The 22952-nt window shown below is 40.7% G+C and overlaps 1 protein-coding gene across 1 annotated transcript in view; it reads left to right on the top strand.

Annotated features, from left to right (window-relative positions):
- Positions 1-22551, top strand: part of CAMKMT (calmodulin-lysine N-methyltransferase) — a 512023-nt gene extending 489472 nt beyond the window's left edge. Inside the window, exons 9-11 of the mRNA XM_043983087.1 lie at positions 3948-4011; positions 15854-15985; positions 21954-22551. Of these exons, the coding sequence (XP_043839022.1) occupies positions 3948-4011; positions 15854-15985; positions 21954-22031 (274 nt within the window). The 3' untranslated portion in view covers positions 22032-22551. The remainder of the gene's footprint in view (positions 1-3947; positions 4012-15853; positions 15986-21953) is intronic.
- The last annotated feature ends 401 nt before the right edge of the window (positions 22552-22952 follow it).

Below are 22952 nucleotides of genomic sequence, written 5' to 3'. Positions count from 1 at the left end.
AAAGGACTCAAAGTGTAGACTGAGGCATTTAAGGTATAGCCAATGTGTGAATTTGTTTTCCTTGATTTTGCTTATTTGTTATAAGAAGAAAAAGTGGAAAGGGAGAGGGTTAGTGATAAAGTTACCAAAAAGAAAAGTTTTTTAAAAGGGTCATTGAAGAATTTTTTTTTTAATACACAGAAGAGGACAGAGGGAAGGCCAGAAGGAAACACAGACAAATAGGACAGCTTTGAAAGTTATGTTTGGGATTTATTATAAAATTGAAAGGAAAAGCAAGCTATTCATAAAAATTAAGCAGTTTATATGCACAATCTTGTTTTCTGATCTATTCTGTATATGGGAATACTCATTGAATTTGTTTTTTTTAAGTTCAGAATAATTTTTTTAAAAATTTTGAATTACCTCAGAGAAACTTCTGACACACCAGAAAGCTGACTGTCCAATGGAAATCTCGAACAAAAGAAGAAAAAACTAGTAATTTTTCTCCAGTGATTCCCTGCAACACTAGGACATCCAAGAAAGAGAATTCTGGATGGAGAATCTCTCCTGTGAGTCCTTGCAAATGCACAGAGCACCTAAATATATCCATACAAAGTTCCCCCAGTTTGTGTCTCTGTGTCTACAAAGACAGCATGGCTTAATAGAAAGACCCCTGGATTCAGAACTCAGAGACCTGGGTTCAAACCCAAGTAATTCAATCTCTCTGACCCCAACTTTCTTCATCAGTTTTAGAGGAACAATGATACACACATTTCAGGAGTTAGGGGTGTTATACCCCCAAGATTTGGAAAATCCATCTGAAATTTTTTGACCTTCCCTTTGTACCAGAGAAGTCTGATTTCTTTTTCTTTTGTAGGGTGTGTACGGTACCTTATTGTAATATTTGAGTTGATATTTTACAATTCTATACATATATTTTATGCATTTCTGAGTTTTTAAACTTTTTCTGTGTCATCTGTTGGCCTTCATGTGTCATCTACAGCTTCTGAAAAACTCCCAGAAAATTCTCATTTAATTTCTTATGCCAACCCAAGATTTATTAAAACCATGATAGGGAAAGTCACAATGTGGAAGGGATAACTGTCCTTCTGCCTAACTTCCTCATGGGGCTGTTGTGAGAAAAGTGCTTTGGAAACCTTAAATAAGTATAACAATACAAGTGAGTATTATTTGGGGTTTTTTGTCTCTTTTATCACCCCCTTTAAGCTCCTCAAGGGCAGAAGCTTTGTCATCTTCTAACCAAGCTACTAGCTGAAACATATCCTGAGAGAGAGACAAGAGACAGCATGTACCAGGGGATGAGTCCAATCAACACCACCACTTTGACCAGCATCTCCCCTCTAACCCTGATAATGACTGCCCAGGACCATGAGCCCAGGAGCCTTGGGAATCACGGTGACCCTTCAATTCCTCAGACCTGCTTCCAGCCAGTCCCTCAAAGTCATTATTAGAGGAGAAATCATTGCGGAGATGGGGTCCACCTCCATCACCACCAGCAATATCTGTTGACCAATTTCAGTCTCCAGACACTAGGCACAAGAGTCCTGGGAGTGGTAGCAGCCTATCTTCTTCATTCCTGCTTCCAGCCCAGCCCACACAGCCATCATCTAAGGAGGCACCTCCTGGGAAGAAGGGTGTAGCCATCCCCACCATCAGCCACCTGTCACACATGAGTCAGTCAAGGAAAGCTAGCTGAAGCAATACAGCATGCTGTGGTAGAATCCAGAGGTAGAACCAGGACAGTCAAAGCCCTAACACCATTTGACCACCATTTACTCTCAGAAGCTGACAGAGCCAGCTCAGGACCCTGAACTCAAGACTCTTGGGAATCAAAGTACTTCCAGCTCAGTGCCTCAGCCATTGTCCTGGGAAGCAGCCCCTGTATTTTGTTGGGCAGCCTAGCACCTGCCTGCAACTCCCCAAGACACCTTGCCACCAGTGTCCTAGGCAAAGTCAACATCAGAATGTTCACCATCAGAAACCGATATGTTATCAGTGTCAACAGCATTAAAGAGGAAAGCATTAACATCTGCTTTGCCCCTGTACCCTAAGGACCATGGGACTTTTCCATCTGCTGAACCCTTCCATAGGAGTTGTTCCCCCTCCATTAAAATGTGAGCTTCTTGAGAGCAGGGCCTGTCTTACTGTTTGTACTCCCAGCACTTAGAACTGTGCTATGCACACAGTAAATGCCCAATATTCACTTCTTTCTTTCATTTATATTCTATTCAACTCCCCATAGCACTTTTACTAAAGTAAAAATAATGGCAGAAGGTGTCCAAGTTTTGTTTTGCTGAGACATATTCCTAAAGAGGAGACAGTGGAGAATCATTCTCTGGGATACTTCACAGACGTTGTTCTTGGCAAGTAGTTCATTTATATGACAGTATCTCTTCAGCACTGGAAACCTTTCCCCTGCTACAAGAAAACCTCCAATCTCAGTCTAAGCTTACAAATATCCCATCTGGTTACAACTGGCCCAAGTCTGGGGATCCATGAGGAGTTTTCTAACTCCAGAGAAAGATGCTATCCTCCAGGTTTCCAAGGCAAAGCCTAATGAAGACAAGGCCAGACAGGAGCAATTTGGAGAGTGACAGACCAACAACAGATGCTATTAAGAGGTCAAAAGAGAAAAATGAAAGATCACATGGAACTAGATATCAACATGGAGGTCGAGGCAAAAAATCAAGCGTTTCTATGACCTCTGTCACAGCCTGACTAGACTGGATCCTTTGTTACAGAACCTTTTACTTCTAGGTCGCTGGTTTGAGTCCCACCTCAATGGCATTTATAGTCATAGAAATTCATTACCATTTCAGTGCTATTCATTGATTTGTATAAGATAGGTTGCTGGAGGATCCCATTGTTTTGGTGGGCAGCCTCAGAAATCTCCTGAGATGTGAGAGCTTGAGACAGTGGACCTGAAAAGAGAAGATTTTCTCCCTGTTTCTCTAAGGGAAGCAAACATATCTGCAGTTCTGAAATATTTAGGAATACCAAGAAAGTAGCTTCAAAGTTGCTTCGTGTTGACTGGACACTTAGGAAATTGGGCTGAGAGCTACAAAAACACAGTATTGTGGGAGGGTAATTAGAAACTGAGATTTAGGCATGGATCCTGTACATTTGAATGAGCTCAGGAGAGTCAAGTAGATGTGTGAGGAAACATAGTAGTTTCAGTAGTTGAACATTTGAGATTGGAAAGAGAGTGAGAGAGATGTCAGGAGAACTGTGTTTGCAACATGGCGTGAGAGCAAAGAGACTCAAGAAAGAGTGTGGCTATGAGAGTCACTGTGGTCCATTGTGGATGTGGTCTGAAAGCAGATTGGTTGAGGCTGTATACAGGTAGAGGGATGAGACCTAGTTGTTGGTTTGTACACACACACACACACACACACACACACACACACACACACACACTGTACCAGTCTGCAAAGTTTGGAACAGCAGATTCTATCCAGCCCATTATCTCTTGGGCTTCTTAGCTGTTCCTGGTTTTGTTTCAGAAAATGAGTGCCCAAGGAGGGAGTGATGGGGATAAGGTGACCTAGGGGATTGGGTGATATGGTATCAACCCAGTAGGTGGATAGAAGAGCTGAATCTGCAAGAATCTAAACTGGGATAAACTTAAACGCTGGGTAACATGAAGAGTGTCCTCAGGACCCCACCAGCCCACCTTCTTCCTACCACATTAAAGTCTTGCCCAGGCAGGTGTGGATCCAACCCCATAGTCTGTCGATGTTTTGACTTGATTTGATTAACATTGGCCACGATATCTCTCCCCTCCCCCTTTTCTGTAAAGGCATATAAATAGAAGGGAACCCAGACCTCAATTTCTCCTTTTTTAGCATTGTGTCAACATGGGTAATTAGCCTTGTACTTATCTGCATTAGTATCATTAGAATTGAAAACCCATTTTAATCTGGATTCTGTTCTCTTCTCAATGTCAGCCTGTTTCTGGACCAGTACAGAGCTAGCCTTGTTGATGCAATAAAGAGATTACTCCAGCCCAGTGTAAGTATGTTTCTATTTTCTCCTGAACACTGGCTTCAGAATAATTAGTCTGTGCACAATGATTGAGAGAGTAATGGAATGGTAGGATTAATGTCATGTAATACTTTAATACTTATTATGTCCAACTTCAATTGAGTCTTCTAATCTATCAGATTCTTTCCTAATCATAAACTGGGAAACTTCTTACACTTGGCCTTCCGATAAGGAACACAGTGGGTAGCAAAAGAAATGAAAGCGCTTCAAAGATAGGGTGAGATCGTTTGTTATCAAAGCGTTTGTGGAGTATGTGCTTTTGATAACAATGTCTTCATATTAAAGTAAAAGTAGAAAATGGAAAGTTTTCATGTCGGTTCCTGTCATGCATAATCCCTTCAATGGTAACCTTTGCCATTGTATACTTATTTATTGTGAAAGAACATTATTTCTCCTCTCTTCATTTCTGTTTATGTCAAAGGCAAAGAACTTTAGATGAATCTGTATATTAAAACTTCTTTTCTTTCCAAAGTAAGCCCCATATTTACATATTACAGACATTAGGTCACAATGAAGCCAGGCATGGCATCAAGCTTTGTGCACATTTTTTACATTTATACATCCATTTATGCCTGTGAGTAAATTACATAGTTTATATCTACCCTTATTTTGTTGGGCTGTTATGCTAAGCTAGGAGGTCCTATAACCGAGATGGAGAGTGAATGAACATCTATTTAAAGCAGGGAAATACGTTTAAAGCCCAAGCATAAAAAAATTATATAAGTATGTGAGACACTTGCTGTGCCCTAAGAATTTAAAATAGGTTAATGATGTTAACCTAGTTCTGACCTACTCACTATAAGGCAGAAACTTACATTTCCATAGGAAATGAGATAGACTATCTGTGCAGAAAAAAATTTTTTCCAAATTTTTGCTTTAAAAGTCTTTAAAGAAAATAATTTATACTTTGGTCTCTAACCTCAGCCAGACTAATAATACCTTTTAATCTTGCGTTTATCTCTTTTTCTTGCTGAAAGCTCTTAAAGCATTTTGATAACCATCCTCTGCTTTACACTGTTGTTGGGGTTTTTATTTTTTAATTTTGTTATCTCTGGGTAGCTCCCAAATGTATAAATAGCTTCCTCTGAAGAACTCCAAAAGCTTTGCAAGTGTTAATCAATTAAATTAGATTGGCCTTTGTAGTCCCCGCTGTGAGGTAGGTAGATACTCCTGAGGTGAGCAAGGGCCATATTCCCAAGCTATTGAAGGCTGCCGCCATGCTTGACTGACCATTCTAACTCAAGGGTGGAGGAAAGAATGTCTGGCAACTTGGCCGTCCTGGCTAGCCTTGGGGGCTGGGAGACACCGCTCAGAGGAGAGCATTTAAAATTTGGAAATGTTAAAGAGGAATGGCATTAAGGTTCTAGAAGGGGGAGGGCTGTAGAAAAAATGTCACCAATCAATAGGTCATTTTCAGTATCCCCTGGATCTTGCATGGTACAAACAGCCCTTCCCTAATCACCAACATTCTTTCAAAGCAGATTTGGGGCAAATACAACTAATTCCATTTTGCTGAGGATTTGCCTGCTCTACCTGGGATCACAGGAGGAGAGGACTTAGGGAAACCAGTGGGTCAAAGTGCAGATGAGACTGGGATCTTTGGCAGTTCTCCTGCTCCTTCCATTAAAAATGGAAGCATTAGGCCTTGCACCCATCCGTACAACAAACCCTCTATGAAGGAAGGCAGACAACAGACCAAGGGCACATGGCTGTGGGAAGAATATAGCAAATGCCAGATGGTAGTTGGTATTTATCTGCAATATTAGAAAGATCCAAATTTCTGTATCGGGAGCTAAAACCAAAGGAAATGACCCCAGAATTAAGACTTATTTGTGGTACAAGATAGCCCTTCTTAGTGGGTTCAGGGGACAGTGGATGGAGTGTTCACCCCAAGTCAGGGAAATCCAGCTTCAAACTCCATCTTCTAGCTGTGTGCTCTTGGGCACATCACAACTTCTCTGGGCTCTAAGTCCCTCATCAGTAAATTGGAGCTAATAATACCTATAACACCTGCCTTACAGGGCCAGGATGAAGCATCAATGAAGCAAAGTGTATGAAGTGCTTTACAAACATGCAAGGGATAAGTAAATTGTCAGTTATGATTGTTGAAACTAACATTCCTATGTCACATTCTCTGGGACCAAGGCCCAGGTCTCACATATCTTCTTTGACATGTGGAGGTTCTAGTGTTATTTAGTTATATAGACAGAGAGAGAGGAAGGAGGGAGAGAGAGGGAGAAGAAGGAGGAGGAGGAGGAGGAGGAGGAGGAGAGAGCATGTCTTAGTCTAAGAATTATAAAATCCAAGATTTCTTTTTTTTTTTTTTACATGGGAAAATGGAAACTTGCCTTACTGATAGTGAAATCATCTGAAGCAGCTGGTGGCACAGTGGACAAAGCCCCAGGGCAGGTCAGAATAAAATCAAGTTCAAATATAGCTTCAGTCACTTACTAGCTATGTGACCCTGTACAAGTCACTTTAACCTCTTTTCCTCGGTATCCTTATTTGCCTCTCAGGGTTGTTGTGAGGATCAAATGACTGTCTACATCTGGAAGCAGCATCCCTAGCTCCCTACTAATAATTCAAGGTCCTTACAATTCAACATGAGATATTTATAGGGAGTTCTTAGCACTCTCTGTAGCTCCGTAGCCATGCTATTTGTGTACAACACCAATGTTAGCTAAACCTGCCCCACTTGCAGGAAATACCCACTTGCTGAAGATCAGTGAATCAACTTATTGAGGGCTAATTACTCATGGAACTCTAGTGTGCAGGGTGAAAGTGCAAAAGTCTTCCTTTATCTCTCTCCATAGGTACAAATGCCACCCAAGTAGCCCCCATGTTGGGGGGGGGGATGCTGGGAGATCCATTTGTTTTTCAGTGAACAAAAGCTTAAGGGGCCCCTTCTGAAATTTGTGCTTGGAAGGAGTTGGGGCAAAACTTTCTCTACTTAAAGTTGGATCACTTGTGAATGGCACTCCCTGAAAAAAAATGATTTGACTCCTAGGGAAATTTCAACCCCTAGATTTCTAGCTAAAGCAAAACCAGCTGCTGGTTCCCAACATGTCCAGAGGCAAAGAATGGCAAGTGGAGGGGGTTGGGGTGGAGGAGGAGGGCTGCTACTCAGCTCTTCAGAAGATTATAAATAGGGATGTGGCTGAGGGGAGGAAGGGTCCCTGGAGAGAGCTTAATGAGCAAGGCAGGTTTCCAGTTTGGTCCAGGAGCAATGGAGAAATCTCAGGGTTGTGTCCCAGCCCTGCTGCTAATCTGACACCTGTTCCTGGGTGGGCAATTATAGACAACCTCCCGACAAGGAGCAGTAAGATTCACCAGCAGAGACTTGAATTTGGGCAGGAAATGTTTGTCACCTGCTAAGAATGAAAACTTTCCCAAATTCCCTGGTTCAGGGGAAACTACAAAGACAATGGAGGTCACTTCTGCTGGCATTTGACAATGCTGTCTGTGCGTGAGAAGATTCTGCAGCAAACCTGCAAGAAGACAGTAATGTGAATGATAGATTTATTTTTTTTTTAAAAAAAGGTTGAAATCAGCAAATTGTATTCAAAGAAGCAGCACTTCCCTCTTTTTGGTGACTGGCTTCTTGTCACTGATGATTGATAGGGCGAGAAACGGTGCAGTCTATGCTACTGCAAGTCCCCAGCAATCCTGGTGTCTGAGATCGGAGGCCCCAAATGTAATTTAAAATAAGGCAACATCCTGCAAGTTGAACTATGGACCAGAAGTGACAACTAACAAACTGTATCTGCTAATTCTCCTCAGAAATGGCTTTAGGGTATTCAGGGAAGCTGGGAAATAGAAGTTTACCTAGGACCAGGAAGAGATTTGGGGGACAGCAATATTGACAGGTCTCCTGCTCGTTATCACCATTACCAAATTGTCAAGAATTCAAAAATATCACTGCAGAATTCATTTAACCTTCTCCAGAAACCAACCTTAGCCTAACTGCCAAATTCCAGGAGCCCTGACTCTGCCTGAGAAATGCTGGAAATGTAAATGATGGGCTCCCTCTTTAGAAGAGCAATTTCTCTTTACTGACAGATTTTCTTTTCTTTTTTTTTATCTAACATCTGTAATCTACTTTATTTAACTGACATTTAGTACAAACTGTTTTTGCTTGTCTCATGGAAATTGGTTTGTGGGTAAGGACTGAGTGCTGTGAGAAGACGGGGCTCCAGGAAATCCAAGTTCTTGTCAATTTTTCTACGACATCTTTGGCCTATAACTTTTTTTTGTCTATTCCTGGGTGAAAATGACAACTTACCAGGCAATGGTGAGGACCTACAAGAGGTTGTTTTGAGAAGAGCTATACTGATTCAGTTTCTCTTATAACTCAAAGAAGAAGAGCCTATGAGAAAATGACCTACCCTCCCTCCTAGAGAGAGGAGTTATTGAGGGGACAGAGAAAAGATATATAAATTCTTTCCTCACTAAGAACTATAAGCTATATTAATAATGTTAGAAATTAAAGACCAATCAGTGATCTCTAGAGCAGAGGTTCTTAACAGTTTGTGTGTGTGTCATGGAACCCTTTGGCTTTCCGTTAAAGCCAATGCCCATTCCCACTCACCCCTTCTCAGGATAACATTTTTAAGTGTTTAGAACATTGTATAACATATAAAATCGGTTATATAAAAATTCCAATTCTAGTGAAATAGTTGTCAAATTTATTTTTAAATGATTATGTTTTCTGTTACAGAGATGGTAACTAGAGACTCTGCAGTCTAGGCACTTACTCAACAATGTGAAAAGTACTGAGGGATTAAAAAACCCCAACTATAAGATCTAGGCTCTGCCCATAAGAAGCTTACACTGTAGTGGAAGAGCTAAGACTTAGAAACATGAAGTAACAGTGGGCAGTATAAAATGGTAAATAATTTAGCGCTTAGTTGTATGGCAGAGGCTATGTGTATTCGGAAGAGAATCAAGAAATCATGGTTCATTATTCTACTTATTTTTATAGATGACAAAACTGATTAATGAGACCTGGAATAACCAGGAACGACTACATAGAGGAGGTAGAAGGAAAGGAGCTGATTCTCATAGGCTATGGCATAGATTTGGTAACTGATGCCAAGCAATGATCTGAGGATAATAGAATTTATGTGTCATTCTTCTCCATCCCCACTACAACCCACACTAGGCCAAGCCCTCCATCTGGCCAGAGGGTTGACCTTGGGGGGTCAAGAAGGTCTGGGAGATTTAAAATCCTGCCTCTAAGGCTTCTAGTTATAGGACTGTGAGTCCTTTAACTTCTCTTTGCCTCCATTTTTTTTCATCTTTAAAATAGACTCAGAAACTGGATCTGAATTTCATAAGTCTAGGCAATTCCTGGGTGAGGAAACTCCTTCTACCATTGCAAGTCAGCACCTTCTCTGCAATTTATAGTCATAAAGAGTTGCCTAGACCGAGGCTTCGTAAACCGTCGGTCGTGTCGCGTAACTCAATGTGGGGGTTGCAAAAAATTTGTCCACAGTAAAAGTTTATGTATCTTATTTTATATACCCAGGGTCGCATAAAAACTTTTGGGGCAAAAGGGGCTGCAAATAGAATAAGTTTAAGAAGCCCTGGCCTAGACTACTTGAGAGGTTAAATGAATTGCCCAGAGTCACACAGTCATTATGTGTTAGAGATGACTTAAACCCAGGTTTTCCTGGGTTCCATCTCTCTGTCCGCAATGTCATTACTCTATCTCCTGTAAAATTATGAAAATTACACTTTTACTACCGACATCCTAACAGACCATTTCTAAAAATGCATTGTCAAGTGTAAAAAATGCTAAATAAATTTTAGTTGTTGTTATAATGACCTCACACACAAGGAAGAATTCTCAGTTTCTTCATCTGTGAATGAGATCAGACTCCATGACCAAGTCTGAAACGCTTTAGTCTGGCATTGGATGGCTCTTCACCACTTGGCCTCACCTTATTGAGCAGCCTTAGCTCTGCCTCCTGTCCAGCACAGACTCTTCCCTCCAATTAGGCTAGTCCCCTTGCTGTCCTTCAGCTCCGTTCCTTTGTTCATCTTTCCTCTCTGCACCTGGAATCCCTCTCCCTTCCCCATTCCAAAAGCAAATTCTCCTTAAAAACAAAATGCAAGACCAATCCTTTTTATACTTTATCATGAAATTTGGCATTTGATCACATACTGCTTTGTATTGTTTTCTAGTTTCATCAATGTAAATCTTATCTTACCAGCTATAGAGTAAATTCTTTGAGAGATGAGATGATGTCCTCTATTTTTTTCTGGTAACCCCACCATATTGTGTAGCACCAGATTAGGTATAGAGATGTTAGTAGGTGTTGGTCAGTGGTATCAAATTCAAATGAAAACAGGGCCACTAACCTTTATATAAGGATCTCTGCTGGCTTCATATTAACTTAGAAAACCACATGTTAACATGACCTACGTTCTACTATATTTTTATTTTGTTAAGTATTTCCCAATTGCATTTTAGGTTTTTTTGTTTTGTTTTTTTTTTGGGGGGGGGGGGGGGTTGGTGAGGCAATTGGAGTTGTGACTTGCCCAGGGTCACATAGCTAGTAAGTGTCAAGTGTCTGAGTCTGGATTTGAACTCAAGTCCTCCTGACTCCAAGGCCGGTACTCTGTTCACTGTGCCACCTAGCTGCCCCTTCCCAATTACATTTTAATCTGGTCCTAGTGGGTTTGAGTCAGGAGACCTGGATGTGGGACCATAGGTAAATAACATTTCTAAATGTGGTCCTCAAAACATGGTCCAAGGTGTGACCCCTTTCATGGGGCTCTGGAGAAACAAATCTGTTTGCATAATGCTACTAAGAAGTTTGAATTCTAATACAGTAAATATCAATAGATATTATCACACATACAAAAAAAGCTCTTTGGAGGAACCTCTGTAATTTTTGAGTGTAAAGGAATCTTGAAGTCAAAAAGCTTAAGAACTTCTGCTATATACCTTAGTTTCTTCATCTATAAAATGGAGACAATGATACTTTGCTCAGCCTACCTTATAGAGTTACTATGAGGAAAGCACTTTGAAAATTTCTATATAATTGTGGGGCAGCTATGTGGTTCAATGGGTAGAGTGTTGAGCCTGGAATCAGGAAGACTTATCTTCGAGAGTTCAAGCATGGCTTGCTGTGTGACCCTGGGCAAGTCACTTAACCATATTTGCTTCAGTTCCTCATCTGTACAGTGAGTTGGCGAAGGAAATGACAAAGCACTCCAGTATCTTTGCCAAGAAAACCCCAAATAGGGTCCCAAAGAGTTGGACACAGCTGAAAAACAGTTGAACGACAAAAAAAAAATGCCTGTCATAAAAGGAATAAAAAACATTTTATGAGCCTAAAATACTCCCTTTAAAAAGTTTAAATAGGGGTAGCTAGGTGGCACTGTGGATAGAGCACCAGCCCTGGATTCAGGAGGACCTGAGTTCAAATCCAGCCTCAGACACTTGACACTTACTAGCTGTGTGACCCTGGGCAAGTCACTTAACCCTCATTGCCCCGGGGGAAAAAAAGTTTAGATCATACTAATTAACTAAATAAGGAGCTAAGCATCATGGAATAGTGGATAGAGAGCTGGACTAGGAGTTAGGAAGACCTGGGGTCTGGAGGCATATAATACAGTTGAAAGGACACTTGTCCTGGAATTAAGAGGTCTGGGTTCAAATCCCACCTGCATAATTCAACAAAGAACATTTTACAAAACTTATCAGAAGTTATTCCTTACCTTATATTTATTAAATACATGTCTTAATGCTTGCAAAGACATGCACCTCCATAGTTTAGCACCACTCAAGGACTACTTCCCCAACTCCCATTAACATTAGTGGGCTAGGGCTCCAGAGGGCAGCATGTGACTTCTCTCAGGGTTATAGATGTAACCCTGAGAGACTATTTCTACTGTTGCTCATGAGCACCCAGTGGTGTGTTTCACATTGATTATCAGCCAGTAGCCTAAGGCAGCTATTAGAAAAGGGCATTTACCAAGGTGATATAAGAATATCCCCTTCCCTCCCCCAAAACATCCTAAGGAAAGTAGACTCAAATTTAAAGTACAAAAGGTAGAGAGACTGTATAAATAATGCATTGGCAAAGGGGCATCTCACAGTTACTGGTTACTGGAAGTCCTCTTTTTCCTTTGCTGAGCCTTCAGGAGGCTTCTCTTAGATGTAGTTGTCCTCTGGCTCTGAGGGGTGGGGTCTTTGTAGAGTCCATAGCTGGCACGTTTCCCTGTTACAAGGGATCACAGTGCCTGAAGCTGCCACTGTTCTTACGTGAATTTTTTTGGCAATTGTTTTCAGGTGCTTCATGGAATGAATGAATGAATGAATGAATGAATGAATAGAGCATTTATTAAGCACTGAATTAATTAAGGAACTGACCAATAAGCACCCAGTCCCTTGAGCCAATGCAGATAGTTTCCATCCAAGCCACCATGAGAAATGTGCTTAGTACCCAGGATACAAACAGAAGAACAATACAGTCCCTGCTCTCAGGAGCTCACATTCTAACTGGGGCGAAATTCCTCTTCCCTAATATCATTTCTACTGATAAAATATTACACATTTCTGATACCAAACCATTTAAAAGTAAAAAGACACTGGGGGGAGCTTTGTTTTCTGGGTCTTCAATAGATGTGGCTGTAGCTCTCCACAGGAGTTACTTCCAAAGATGAAAGCATTGTACCCTCCACTGTTGATTGCTACTGGCTTCAGTAGACTCTACTACCAATCCTTGTCACCAGACTCCCCTCTGACATGTCAAAATCTCTTGAACTGGGAGGGAAGAAACACAGAGATAGAGACAGACTTCTCTCCACCATCAAGTGATTCCCTCATAGACTTGACTAGCCATCCTCCACCACTATATTTGTTTAACAGTGGACTTTACTATCCTGAACTGGCTTGCTTTGGTTTTGTTTTGTTTTGGTGGGGCAATGGGGGTTAAGTGACTTGCCCAGGGTCACACAGCTAGTAAGTGTCAAGTGTCTGAGGCCGGATTTGAACTCAGGTACTCCTGAATCCAAGGCCGGTGCTTTATCCATCACCTAGCCGCCCCTTTGCTTTGTTTTGTACACAGGCCAAGCTTATTCTCTCATCCAATCACAGACTATTTCCTCAGTGGTATCAGCTATCTATCCAATGGTAAAAAGACTATATTCTTCTCAAATTGATTAATAACACCCCCCCCCAGCCAATTTACACACTGATTTGTTCAACTGAGCTGCCTTCTTTAATTATATTAATTGATGTGGGGATAGAGGTCCCCAGCCTTAAGGAAGAATGGAAAGAAGAAAGAGAAGACTGGGAGAGGGGGAGGAAGGGAGGGAGGGAGAGTGGGAGAGAGAGAAGATAAAATAATAAGCACAAATAATTATTCTCTGCCATTATTTCTCTTCTTAATAGGTATAATTCCATCCCAGAATAAACATTGTTATATCACAATAAGCTGAAATAGAGCTTATTAGAAATAGGAGGTGACTTTACTTCACATAGGAATTTTTTAAACAAAGAAGTAGATCTCCAAGTCTCCCAGGGGCTTTAGTTTTTAGATCATTAAGGGTATGGATTTGGTCATCAAAATTTTATATGCTATTCAACTAAATTTTAAAATTGCTTATTAAGTACCTACCCTGGCCCTCAGATCCTGGAGAGTCAAAAAGATGACATGACAAACGCCCTGCCCTCAAGGAGAGGAAGACCAATACATGCGAACAACTACAGTATAGGCAGAATATAAATTCAAGGGCAGTGTCAAAAAGGTGATGAGCAATGGGGAGATCACTTCCACAGCCATCCTTTTGCTTTCATGCCAGATTTGAAAGGCATGTGTGTTTCCATAGAATCACAGAAGTGTAGAACAAGAAAGGTCCTTGGGCCAAGCAACTTGCCCAAGGTCACCTAGCAAGTTAGTGGCAGATGACTGACTGGTTTTGTGAAACCGAATATCAACTTAACCCAAGAAGCTCATGGCTGCAATTTAAATGTATAACATAGATAATAGCTTTAAAAATTTGGCTCTCTCATTGTGACCATAAAACAATTCTGGAAGGCAGCTTTAAATGAAACAGTTTTCATTGTTCAAACATCTAAAAAGCCAACCAGCTTTCAGAAATGACTAAATGACCTACTAGTATTCTTTATTCTTTTTTCTTTTTTAATGGAGGCTTTTGCTCCCCTGCTGAGACCACGTATTATATCCAGTTTCACATCAGAATGAATTTTTGTGGCTAAGTTTGAAAACCTCCTGAAAATAGCAATTAATAATGGAAAAGCTGACAGACCCATAAGTGTAGTGGCATGAATGGCGCTGCTATAATTATGTGCCTTGGCGTGCTTATATACATGTAAACACATTATAAAAATATAGTATGTGTGTGTATATATGTGACAGTGTGTCCTCATACAGGTAGTTGGGGAAAAGGGAGTGTGTATGCATTCAATTCAACAGATACTTACTGAATATAAAATATGCATAGCCTTGGATTCAGTACTTTAAAAATGAAGTTTCAGTTTTACATTTGTGTAACTCTCCTTATTTCTCAAAGTACTTTACATATGTGATCTCATTTAAGCCTCAAAACCACCCCTTATTTGAGGTTATTGTTACACCATTTGACAGATGAAGAAACCGAGGCAGTGAGGTGAAGTGACTTTCCATCAGAGTGGGTACTAGACTCCAGATCCGATGGCTCTAATTTCAGTGTTCTTTCCACTATTCTTCTACCACTCTAAATGACAGTCTGTCCTTCAGGAGTAAATATGGTATGTTTTCATGATGGTAAAATCTCCCCAAAGTGACACTTCATTGTAGAAGAGTGCCGGCAGCCAGTGGCAATAGCCTTGAAAATAATTAGGAGCTTAAAGATAATTTGGCAATTTGAACACCTGAAAATTTGGGAAGGAGAACAAAAAACTTGTGTGACACCCCACTAGTTGTCATTCGGAGGAAGTTTGTGTCAGAGGCTCCTCTGAAATCGAGGAAATACTTTGTTGAAGGAGAAAAGAAAATCTCTTAAGGCTATGTGGCACTGAGTGAAGCCTATGCTTTTTTAGGTTACTCAGTTAAATCAGTCTCATTGAAACTCAAATGTTGGAATGCTAGAACAAGGTGCTTTGCTAGAATCATGGCTGTTATGATGGATTTCAAGGAAGTTAGAAGCCAAGAGACAGTAGCTTTTAACCCTTACACCAACAGGGAAAGCTGATGGAAGTGGTAAAATCTGAATATATGTTCATTAAAAAAAAAACAACTTGGTGATGTTACATGTTTTTATGGAGTATTTCTTGGCATGAGGCTCTGATCACAAAGGCATCTTCAAGGGATAATAAATGGACAAGGTATACCCCCATACATACAAATAATATTGAGATGTTCTGCATTGTAAACATGTCTTCAGCTGTTTTGAACAGCCCCTGGGTATTCAATAACAGTGGGTATATGCTACTGTTCCATGTACTCACTACAACCAAGAAGTCTTTATGTTAGCTTTTAGAAAGATGTGGTGTGTGTTGTACTAAACACCAAGTTTCAACATCGTTCCATTTGTTATGTGTGTTGCTTCTGTGTTAGTGGTTCATGTGTTGATGTGGAAGGAACAAGTTGTCAAAAGATTCTATAATTTTGCTTTCACTAAAATATGGTGTTATTATGACTGGCCAGTTTTATGACTCCCTCTGTGGAAGCCTTGGTAAGAACAATTGGATCTCCCTGCCCAAGAACAGCTCTCTAAATGCTTGCACCAATGTCTGGTATGTCTGGTCATTTTCCAGTTTGAAAATGTGTGAATTTCCTTTCTAATTTTCTAGGGGAAAGCAATGGTATTTGCCCCACTCCGAGGGACTACTTTAAACCAGTTTTGCAATCTAGCTGAAAAAGCTGGTTTCTCTCTCCAAAGACATGAAAATTATGATGAACACATTTCAAACTTCCACTCCAAGGTTAGTTTTCTGCTTGTGTTAGATAACACTTTAATCCGCATTGCATTTTGAAGAGATCATGGTCTTTTTGGCAGGTAACCTAAATATTTGATTAAAGTACTCCTTAGGTGTGTTGCTTCTGAACAGCTATTTGTATCTGATTATTTTTGTGTGGCAAAGTCATCTTTTATCTTTGCATGTCTAGGAGGATTTTACAGAAACAGCGCCTGTTTACTCTTTTTTTTTTCCTGTAACAAACTAATCTTTCCATTCATAATAGACTAATTTGTGGGATGCAGGGGAGATGGCATAGAAGTGAATAATAAACAAGCATGTATATTTTAATGAAAAAACCTACCGCCTTTAAGTAGGTTAAATGCTTTGCTGTCCCAAAATAAATAGAAGGTGAATGTCTAATTGTATCATATCGTACTGTAAATCCTTATCTCCCCTGGCTTTATAGCTGGGTCAGTTGGCAGTTTCAGACCGCTAAATCTCATACAGAATTTCACAGTTGCGAGGTTATATGTCAGATCGAGGAGCTACAAGATTTAGGTCAAAAGCACTTATCTGAGAGTGATTTCTAAGCTTGCTTACATAAAGCAGTGTTATCAGCCTTTTTATTATTTATAGGAGAAGAGTAATGTAGGACACGGAGAGGCAGGTGTTCTGCAGAAAACTTTTTAGGAATCCCACGTTTGTTAATACATGTCAGGCTTATCAGGATCACGTTTATTACCTCTGATGATTTTAGGGCATTGCTCCATGCCTCACAGAAATCGCCAGTGCCGAGCTAATCTGACCTCAGCAAGATCCTTTGGCTTGTCATGATTTTACAAGTTGTAGGTGCAAAAAGTAAAGGCCTGACCTTGATTTCCTCATGGGAAAATATTAATAGCTTCCTCAACACTCTTTATTGCCCATTGGTGTAGTAGGAAATGTCTTGCTTTTTGTTTTGTTTTGTTTTTAGAAAAATGGATGCAGAATGAGTTTCATCTTTGAAGAGAGAATGAGGAAGCTAGGCACTTCCTGGAAATGCACTGACTTCCTAGGGTCACTAGGGTCCCATTTAGTCCCATTTTAGTTTACTAAAATGAGACCTTATAGACTGAAAGAGTTAAATACTTCTATAACTAGCAATTTATTCCTTCTGACAGAATCTGGTCCACCATTTACTATGGGGGGGGAGGGGAAGAAAATTACATGTAACTCAGCTCTCATCCAGTTGCCTAGAAGCCTATTTTCCGTCATTCACCCCACCCCCAGAACAGGAGGAATAGCTTTTAGGGTATTATGTGGTAGGTGGAATATTCTCTCATACTCCCCCTTTTTTCCCCTCCATCCCTCATAACAGAGTGGTCTCCTCTCTAGCTATAGTTACTAGGGAAGAGATTAGAGGTACAGAGGTCACCTGATGATGAATTTTAACATTATGCCATGCACTTATATAAATGTGAATCATCATTATCATCTCCTGGAACATCAAATGTATTTTCTCATTGTCAGCTTGTAAAATCTAAGTTACCCGGTTATCGCATGGGGCTCTACGCTGTGGGACATGTGCACCCTATTGTCCACGGTGACCATTCTAAAGTCAGTGGCAGAGTCTTTGGCTATCCCACCCCCTACCCTTACCTGTATGAGCGCACAGGGAACAGTGGCTCTCTTTAAACCCTGACTGGCGCCTCCCTCAGCATGGCGCACGCCCATAAATAAGCACCCTCAAAAATAATCATCGACTGATTGACTAGTTTCACAAAAGTAGCATTTATTGAATAAGTAGAATTGACAGAGGGCCTCAATTCATTATCTCAGCAGAAATGTCTAAAAATCCAAGTATGTGAGTTTCCCCCTTTTCATTCATTTTACATATTACCTCAGGGATCTCTTTTGTCATCTTTTAAGCAGCAGAAATGAAATCCAATACTGCTGGGAGGAGGCGTTCAGGGGAAGCTTTAGGTAATTGGTATAACAAAATGCCCAAAGTTAGCCCAAGGAGTGCTGGGTTTAGAATCCAGAAACATGGGTTTGGAACCTGGCTGCCTGGGCCTCAGTTTTCCTCATCTATAAGATGAAGACATCGGACCGCAAGATGATCTGTTAAGTCCCCTTCCAGCTCAGAATCCTCAGAGTGCATAACTATAAGACTGTGTCGGCCAGCTTGAGGCCCCTCCAGAGCCTCTATCAAGAGAGTGCTTCTCGTCCCCTGAACACAGAGCACCAGGCTTTCCCGCGTTGAGGGCCTCCGATCACGTTAGAGTAATTAATCTCAGGACAGACACAGACCAGAGAGGCTATAAGGGATGCGTTTGAGGTGGGGGAGATATATGTTGGTGTGCAGGGCCAGCAGAGCTGGTCTGGGGTGAATACTTCACCCTTACAGATCCAGAGGGCTCCTTCCTAAGGATTTATCATATGCCAAAGCCACCAAGAGCTCTCCATTGTTTCTCTTCTGCTACCATCCCAATCCTCCTCAGGACAAAGTGGGAAGTGGTGCTGAATGCTGGACAAGTGACCCAGGCCCCGGAATACTTGCCTGGGGATGGTTGCCGCCCCCGGGGCAGGGGAAGAGGTGGGGGGGGTGGGAGGAAGCAGGGGATGTTGACACTGGAAGCTTTTATTTGCCTTACGCTAGCAAGCTCCAGCTTAAAAAGTTTTCCCTCTTAGTGGGGGAAGCCAGTTAGTTGTCTTCCCCTCCATCTCCTCGTAAACTTCCACCTTCCCTGGGATGAGACTGCTCCCAAATGAAGGAGCGGAGTTTTCCTTCAGGCTGCATGTTATCCTCTTAGCCCTACTGTTTTGGAATAGAGCGTAACCAGCTGGAGAACTGTAAGACGCCTGATAATACAGCTCTTTGCTGCTGTCCCATCTTAATCTTGTTACACAAATGGTTGTGAAGAGATTCATGAATTTTAATTTTGCCCTCTGCATTAGTGCCTCATGTCACTCATACACAGCTGCCTCCTATGTTGAGTTTTTCACCCCTCCTCCTACAACAGGGGGAAAAAATTAGTTACAATCTTGGCAGTAGTGCAAGTTAAAAAAAAAAAATCCACAGATTTAGGCAGCCACCCATGAAGCTGATTAACAGTCAGTGATCAGGAGGAACAGCTTTGCCTCTTAAACTTTTCACCTTTCATTGTTAGCTGTGAAATTTTATTTCCGTTAAAAAAGCAAGCCTGTAATCAAATCTGCGCCATTCTATACTTTCTGCCAGAGCTTTGGTTATACTGCACCCACCTTCTGCAACTACCTTGCCTGGGAGCCAATCTGCAGGAGGTGGTGGATGCTCTTAAAAGACTGGCTTTGCATCCGTCCCAGGCGTTGGGAGGAAAAACAAAACCCAGCTCCGCACTCCTACCTCTCAGTGGTCCCCTTTGCTAGCTCTGGCAGGCACTGCCCAGCTGGGTGGCTCCAACGTGTCCAGATGTGAGATTGGCAAATTGTTGAGCAGCACAGAGATCTGACTTAGGGAAATGGCTGGAAATACTGTTCGCTTGGAATTTTGTTAATAAAAACCCCCTCATTCATGCAAATAGCTTTGAAAAGGTCATTTCCTCTAAAGCAATTTTTTCTATCTCAAAATTACCTGTGTTGATTTATTTTCTGTGTGTATGTGTGTATGTATGTGTTCACACGTGTGTGCGTGTGCACTTGGTAATGAAAAGAGTCTAGCTCCGTGGTAAAGTCAAGACATTGTGTCAAAAAACGGCCATATTGCATTTCTGCTTATCTATTCAAAATGCCACATTAGAAGTGGCTGGTGCTCAGAATCTGTGTGGTGTGCTGTTGATAATTGTGGATACTGTAAAGGGTAAACAGTATGAACTCCACTCCTGCGGCAGCTATTCACGGGGTAAGGCTGAGCGTGTTACATCCAATTATGAAGTAAAGCATAATGCTACTAATAGCAGCTATGTAATTTAGTTCAGTCCTCAAAGACCTTGCTTTGACCTGCAAAATTGAAAAATTGTTTTATTCACAATTTGCTTTTTGTTCATTTTTTTCAAAGGTGCCTTTTCATTTCTTAAAATTATAATTATTAATTGGGCACAGAAATATAGCTTTGATACATGGAATTACTCTTAAGCCACATAACATTCCCCACCGAAGCAGGTATTTTTCTAACTGTTTTGTGTATGTTTCAAGTACCCTGATGCTATAGTCTTGATACGTTCATGATCTGGTGACAGGTTATAATATTTTCTTAGAGGGTTCTCTCCTCCTCCATAGCTGGAAGGACTCACAGATGGCTTTGAACCGGACCTACCCCCTTCCAGGAATGAAGCCTCCGTTTTGGCCTGCAGAGGTCAGCACAGAATCCAAGTTAAAAGTGGTTGCTAGCCCATATTTACAGAAGAATTATTTATCCCACATATTACCTCAGGGACTTTATAAAGAGCTCATTTGAGTCTCTCTCTATTAGTACATTGTGAGTGAGTAGGTCAGCTGATTCAAGCTGAGTAATCAACTTTCCTTTATCCCCACTCCCTGAGGAAAGAATTCAGCTGCCTTTGCCCCTTTCCACCCAGGGTAAAGCATTTGGGGGGAATTCCCTCTGTCACTCTCCTAAGTGGGGGGCAAGTAGGATCAGAGATGTTTGGACTTAGTAGGTCCTGACTGGTGGTTTTGCTGTAGGAAATCTGTGAGGTTATTTATCCTATTCTTCTAAGAATGAAAAGAATGGGGATCTGTGATTTTAAAAAATATATATTAAAAAAAACCCAACACCCTTCACTAGATTGGGGTGACAAGAATCTGTAAAGATCTTTCCAAACAGAGGATCTTCTAGGAAATAAATTGAAGTCACTTCAGTGATTATGCAACCAACACCCTGATAAAGTAGATTAGAATGAAAAGACTAAATCACCTTTTTCCCCCTTTGGAAAAAGAAAAGTGTGTTCATTAATGTGGGGCCCAAAGCTTCCACAGTCACATCCCAGCTAAGGACTAGGCTCTAGAGAAAGCCCACATTCCAATTACATTTACAGTAGCCTGGCCCAGACTAATTCATATTTTATTTCTGGCCATTCTGGGAAAGAAAACAGAGCTAAGCTGCTTCATTTGTTTTGATTGGGGGCTGTGTTTGGCTGATTTATATTAATCATTCTCCAATTAAAAAGAATATTCAGGGTGTCCTTACCCCAAAATCATTTTTAAAAAAATAAAATATGTAATAAGTAGTAAAAAAAAAACCTATCAAGGGTCTCAACATGATTGGACACTGAAAAAAAAATGAGTTTGGTATTTATAATTAGCAAAATATCTTTTACCAGATTTGTAATTGACAAAGTCATTCTGGCCAATTAAGGAATTGTTCATTTTAGATTTGTGAATCTTTTTTTAAAAATTCATTATGGAAGGCCTGATGGAGCTTAAGCTAAAGAGTTCGGGCTCAATTTTCCTCTGGGAAAGGAATTTTTGGATTTCACATCATTAATTAAAAAAAAAATAAAACAGATAACAAACTCTTCAGGGGCAGCCACAGGGTCTTTCTGATATCTAAGCCCAGGCAAACCTTCCTGTTGTGTCAAGGTATTGCCGGGGTCTGCAAATGTCTGGCGATCTCTAACACAATGGGGTGGGGAGGAGGATGGAGCTGCAGCATCATTACACTTAGCTTGGTCTAGGGATGGTAAGTTAACCTCCTGGTGAAAAACTTCACACTTTCTGGTGAAATCCTTGGGTAATATCATTAACTTCCTGAGTCAGTAATTTGTTGTTCAGATTCTTTTTGTAAAATGCTGTTTGGTTTGTGTCCTGAAAAGTGCTGCTCACAAAAATAACCTATGATTCATATCTCCATAATGCTCTCCTTAGGTTTCCACAGAGTGTTAAAATTTGTGTTTGTTTTTTAGTTGTATGTCAGCTTGTGGGTGCTTGGGGTGGTGGTGATATTTTTCCACAAATGATACATTTAGATAAGAGGTTAAAAGTAAGTTATCCATAGGTAAAAACTGATCCTCCCTTAATTTTTTTTTATTTTCAGTTGAAAAATGAAGAATGGGATACATATGAAGAAAACCTTCACTACCCACTTCTACTAGTTTTAACCAAACATGGATAAAAGTCTAAACAACTCAGAAAAGGAAAACATCAATATATATATGTATATATATATATATGTATACAGTCATATATATTTTTTGTAAAAATATGAACATGTAATTGGTAAGATAACAGAGAAAAGGGGTTTTTTGACGCATTGATACTGGAAAGTCCTGAGATTTCTGCCTCGTGTCACCTCCAGAATATTGTAGGATTTTGAGTTTCAGATTTTACCTTTTTTTAAAAAAAAAAAAAAACAGTGATTCTTGAGCTTTCCAAAGCTGGGCTTTCCTTGTCCTCCCAGCTGACTTCATGCTCTTCCTGAACCAAACTGTCTTGTTTGCCTGTGAAAACTCACATACACTTGTGGCAAACTCAAATGCTTTTGTGATTAATTGGGAACAAAATCCTTTTTAGTTAGAGTTTTTATAGAGGCTTTCTTGTTTGGGGGGAGATTTCTAAATAAGACACATTTCATGATTCCTCTTCCCCCCACAAAAAACCATTTCTTTGGAACCTCCCCCAAATTCATTCTCTCTCTCTCTCTAACACACACACACACACACACACACACACACACACACACACACACACACACACACACACACGCTGCCTTTTCCCCCTATAGATGTATAAGAAATCACTACATCACACCAAAGCGTCATAAACTGACCATTTGTCCTTTGGACACAATAGTTTGCCCAGCCCTCTGCTCCTCCTCTCCAATTATGTGTGATTAGTCTCAGTGTGTTGTGTCAAGAAGGGGGAGTGTGCTGAGTGCTTATTATCTGTTTAGGTACAAGAAGAGCACATTTAGGCTCTGACTATGAATGAAAAGTGAGCCTTTATCGAGTCTAAAATCTAACTGCTGCTGTTCTCCAGGCCACTTTAAAAACAGGTCCTTCCCAGAAACATTCTAAACAAATGGCTGATAAACTAG

The sequence above is a fragment of the Dromiciops gliroides genome, chromosome 2 (assembly GCF_019393635.1).
Source record: "Dromiciops gliroides isolate mDroGli1 chromosome 2, mDroGli1.pri, whole genome shotgun sequence".
Taxonomy (NCBI): Eukaryota; Metazoa; Chordata; class Mammalia; order Microbiotheria; family Microbiotheriidae; genus Dromiciops; species Dromiciops gliroides.
This window is presented reverse-complemented; position numbering and strand designations above follow the sequence as displayed.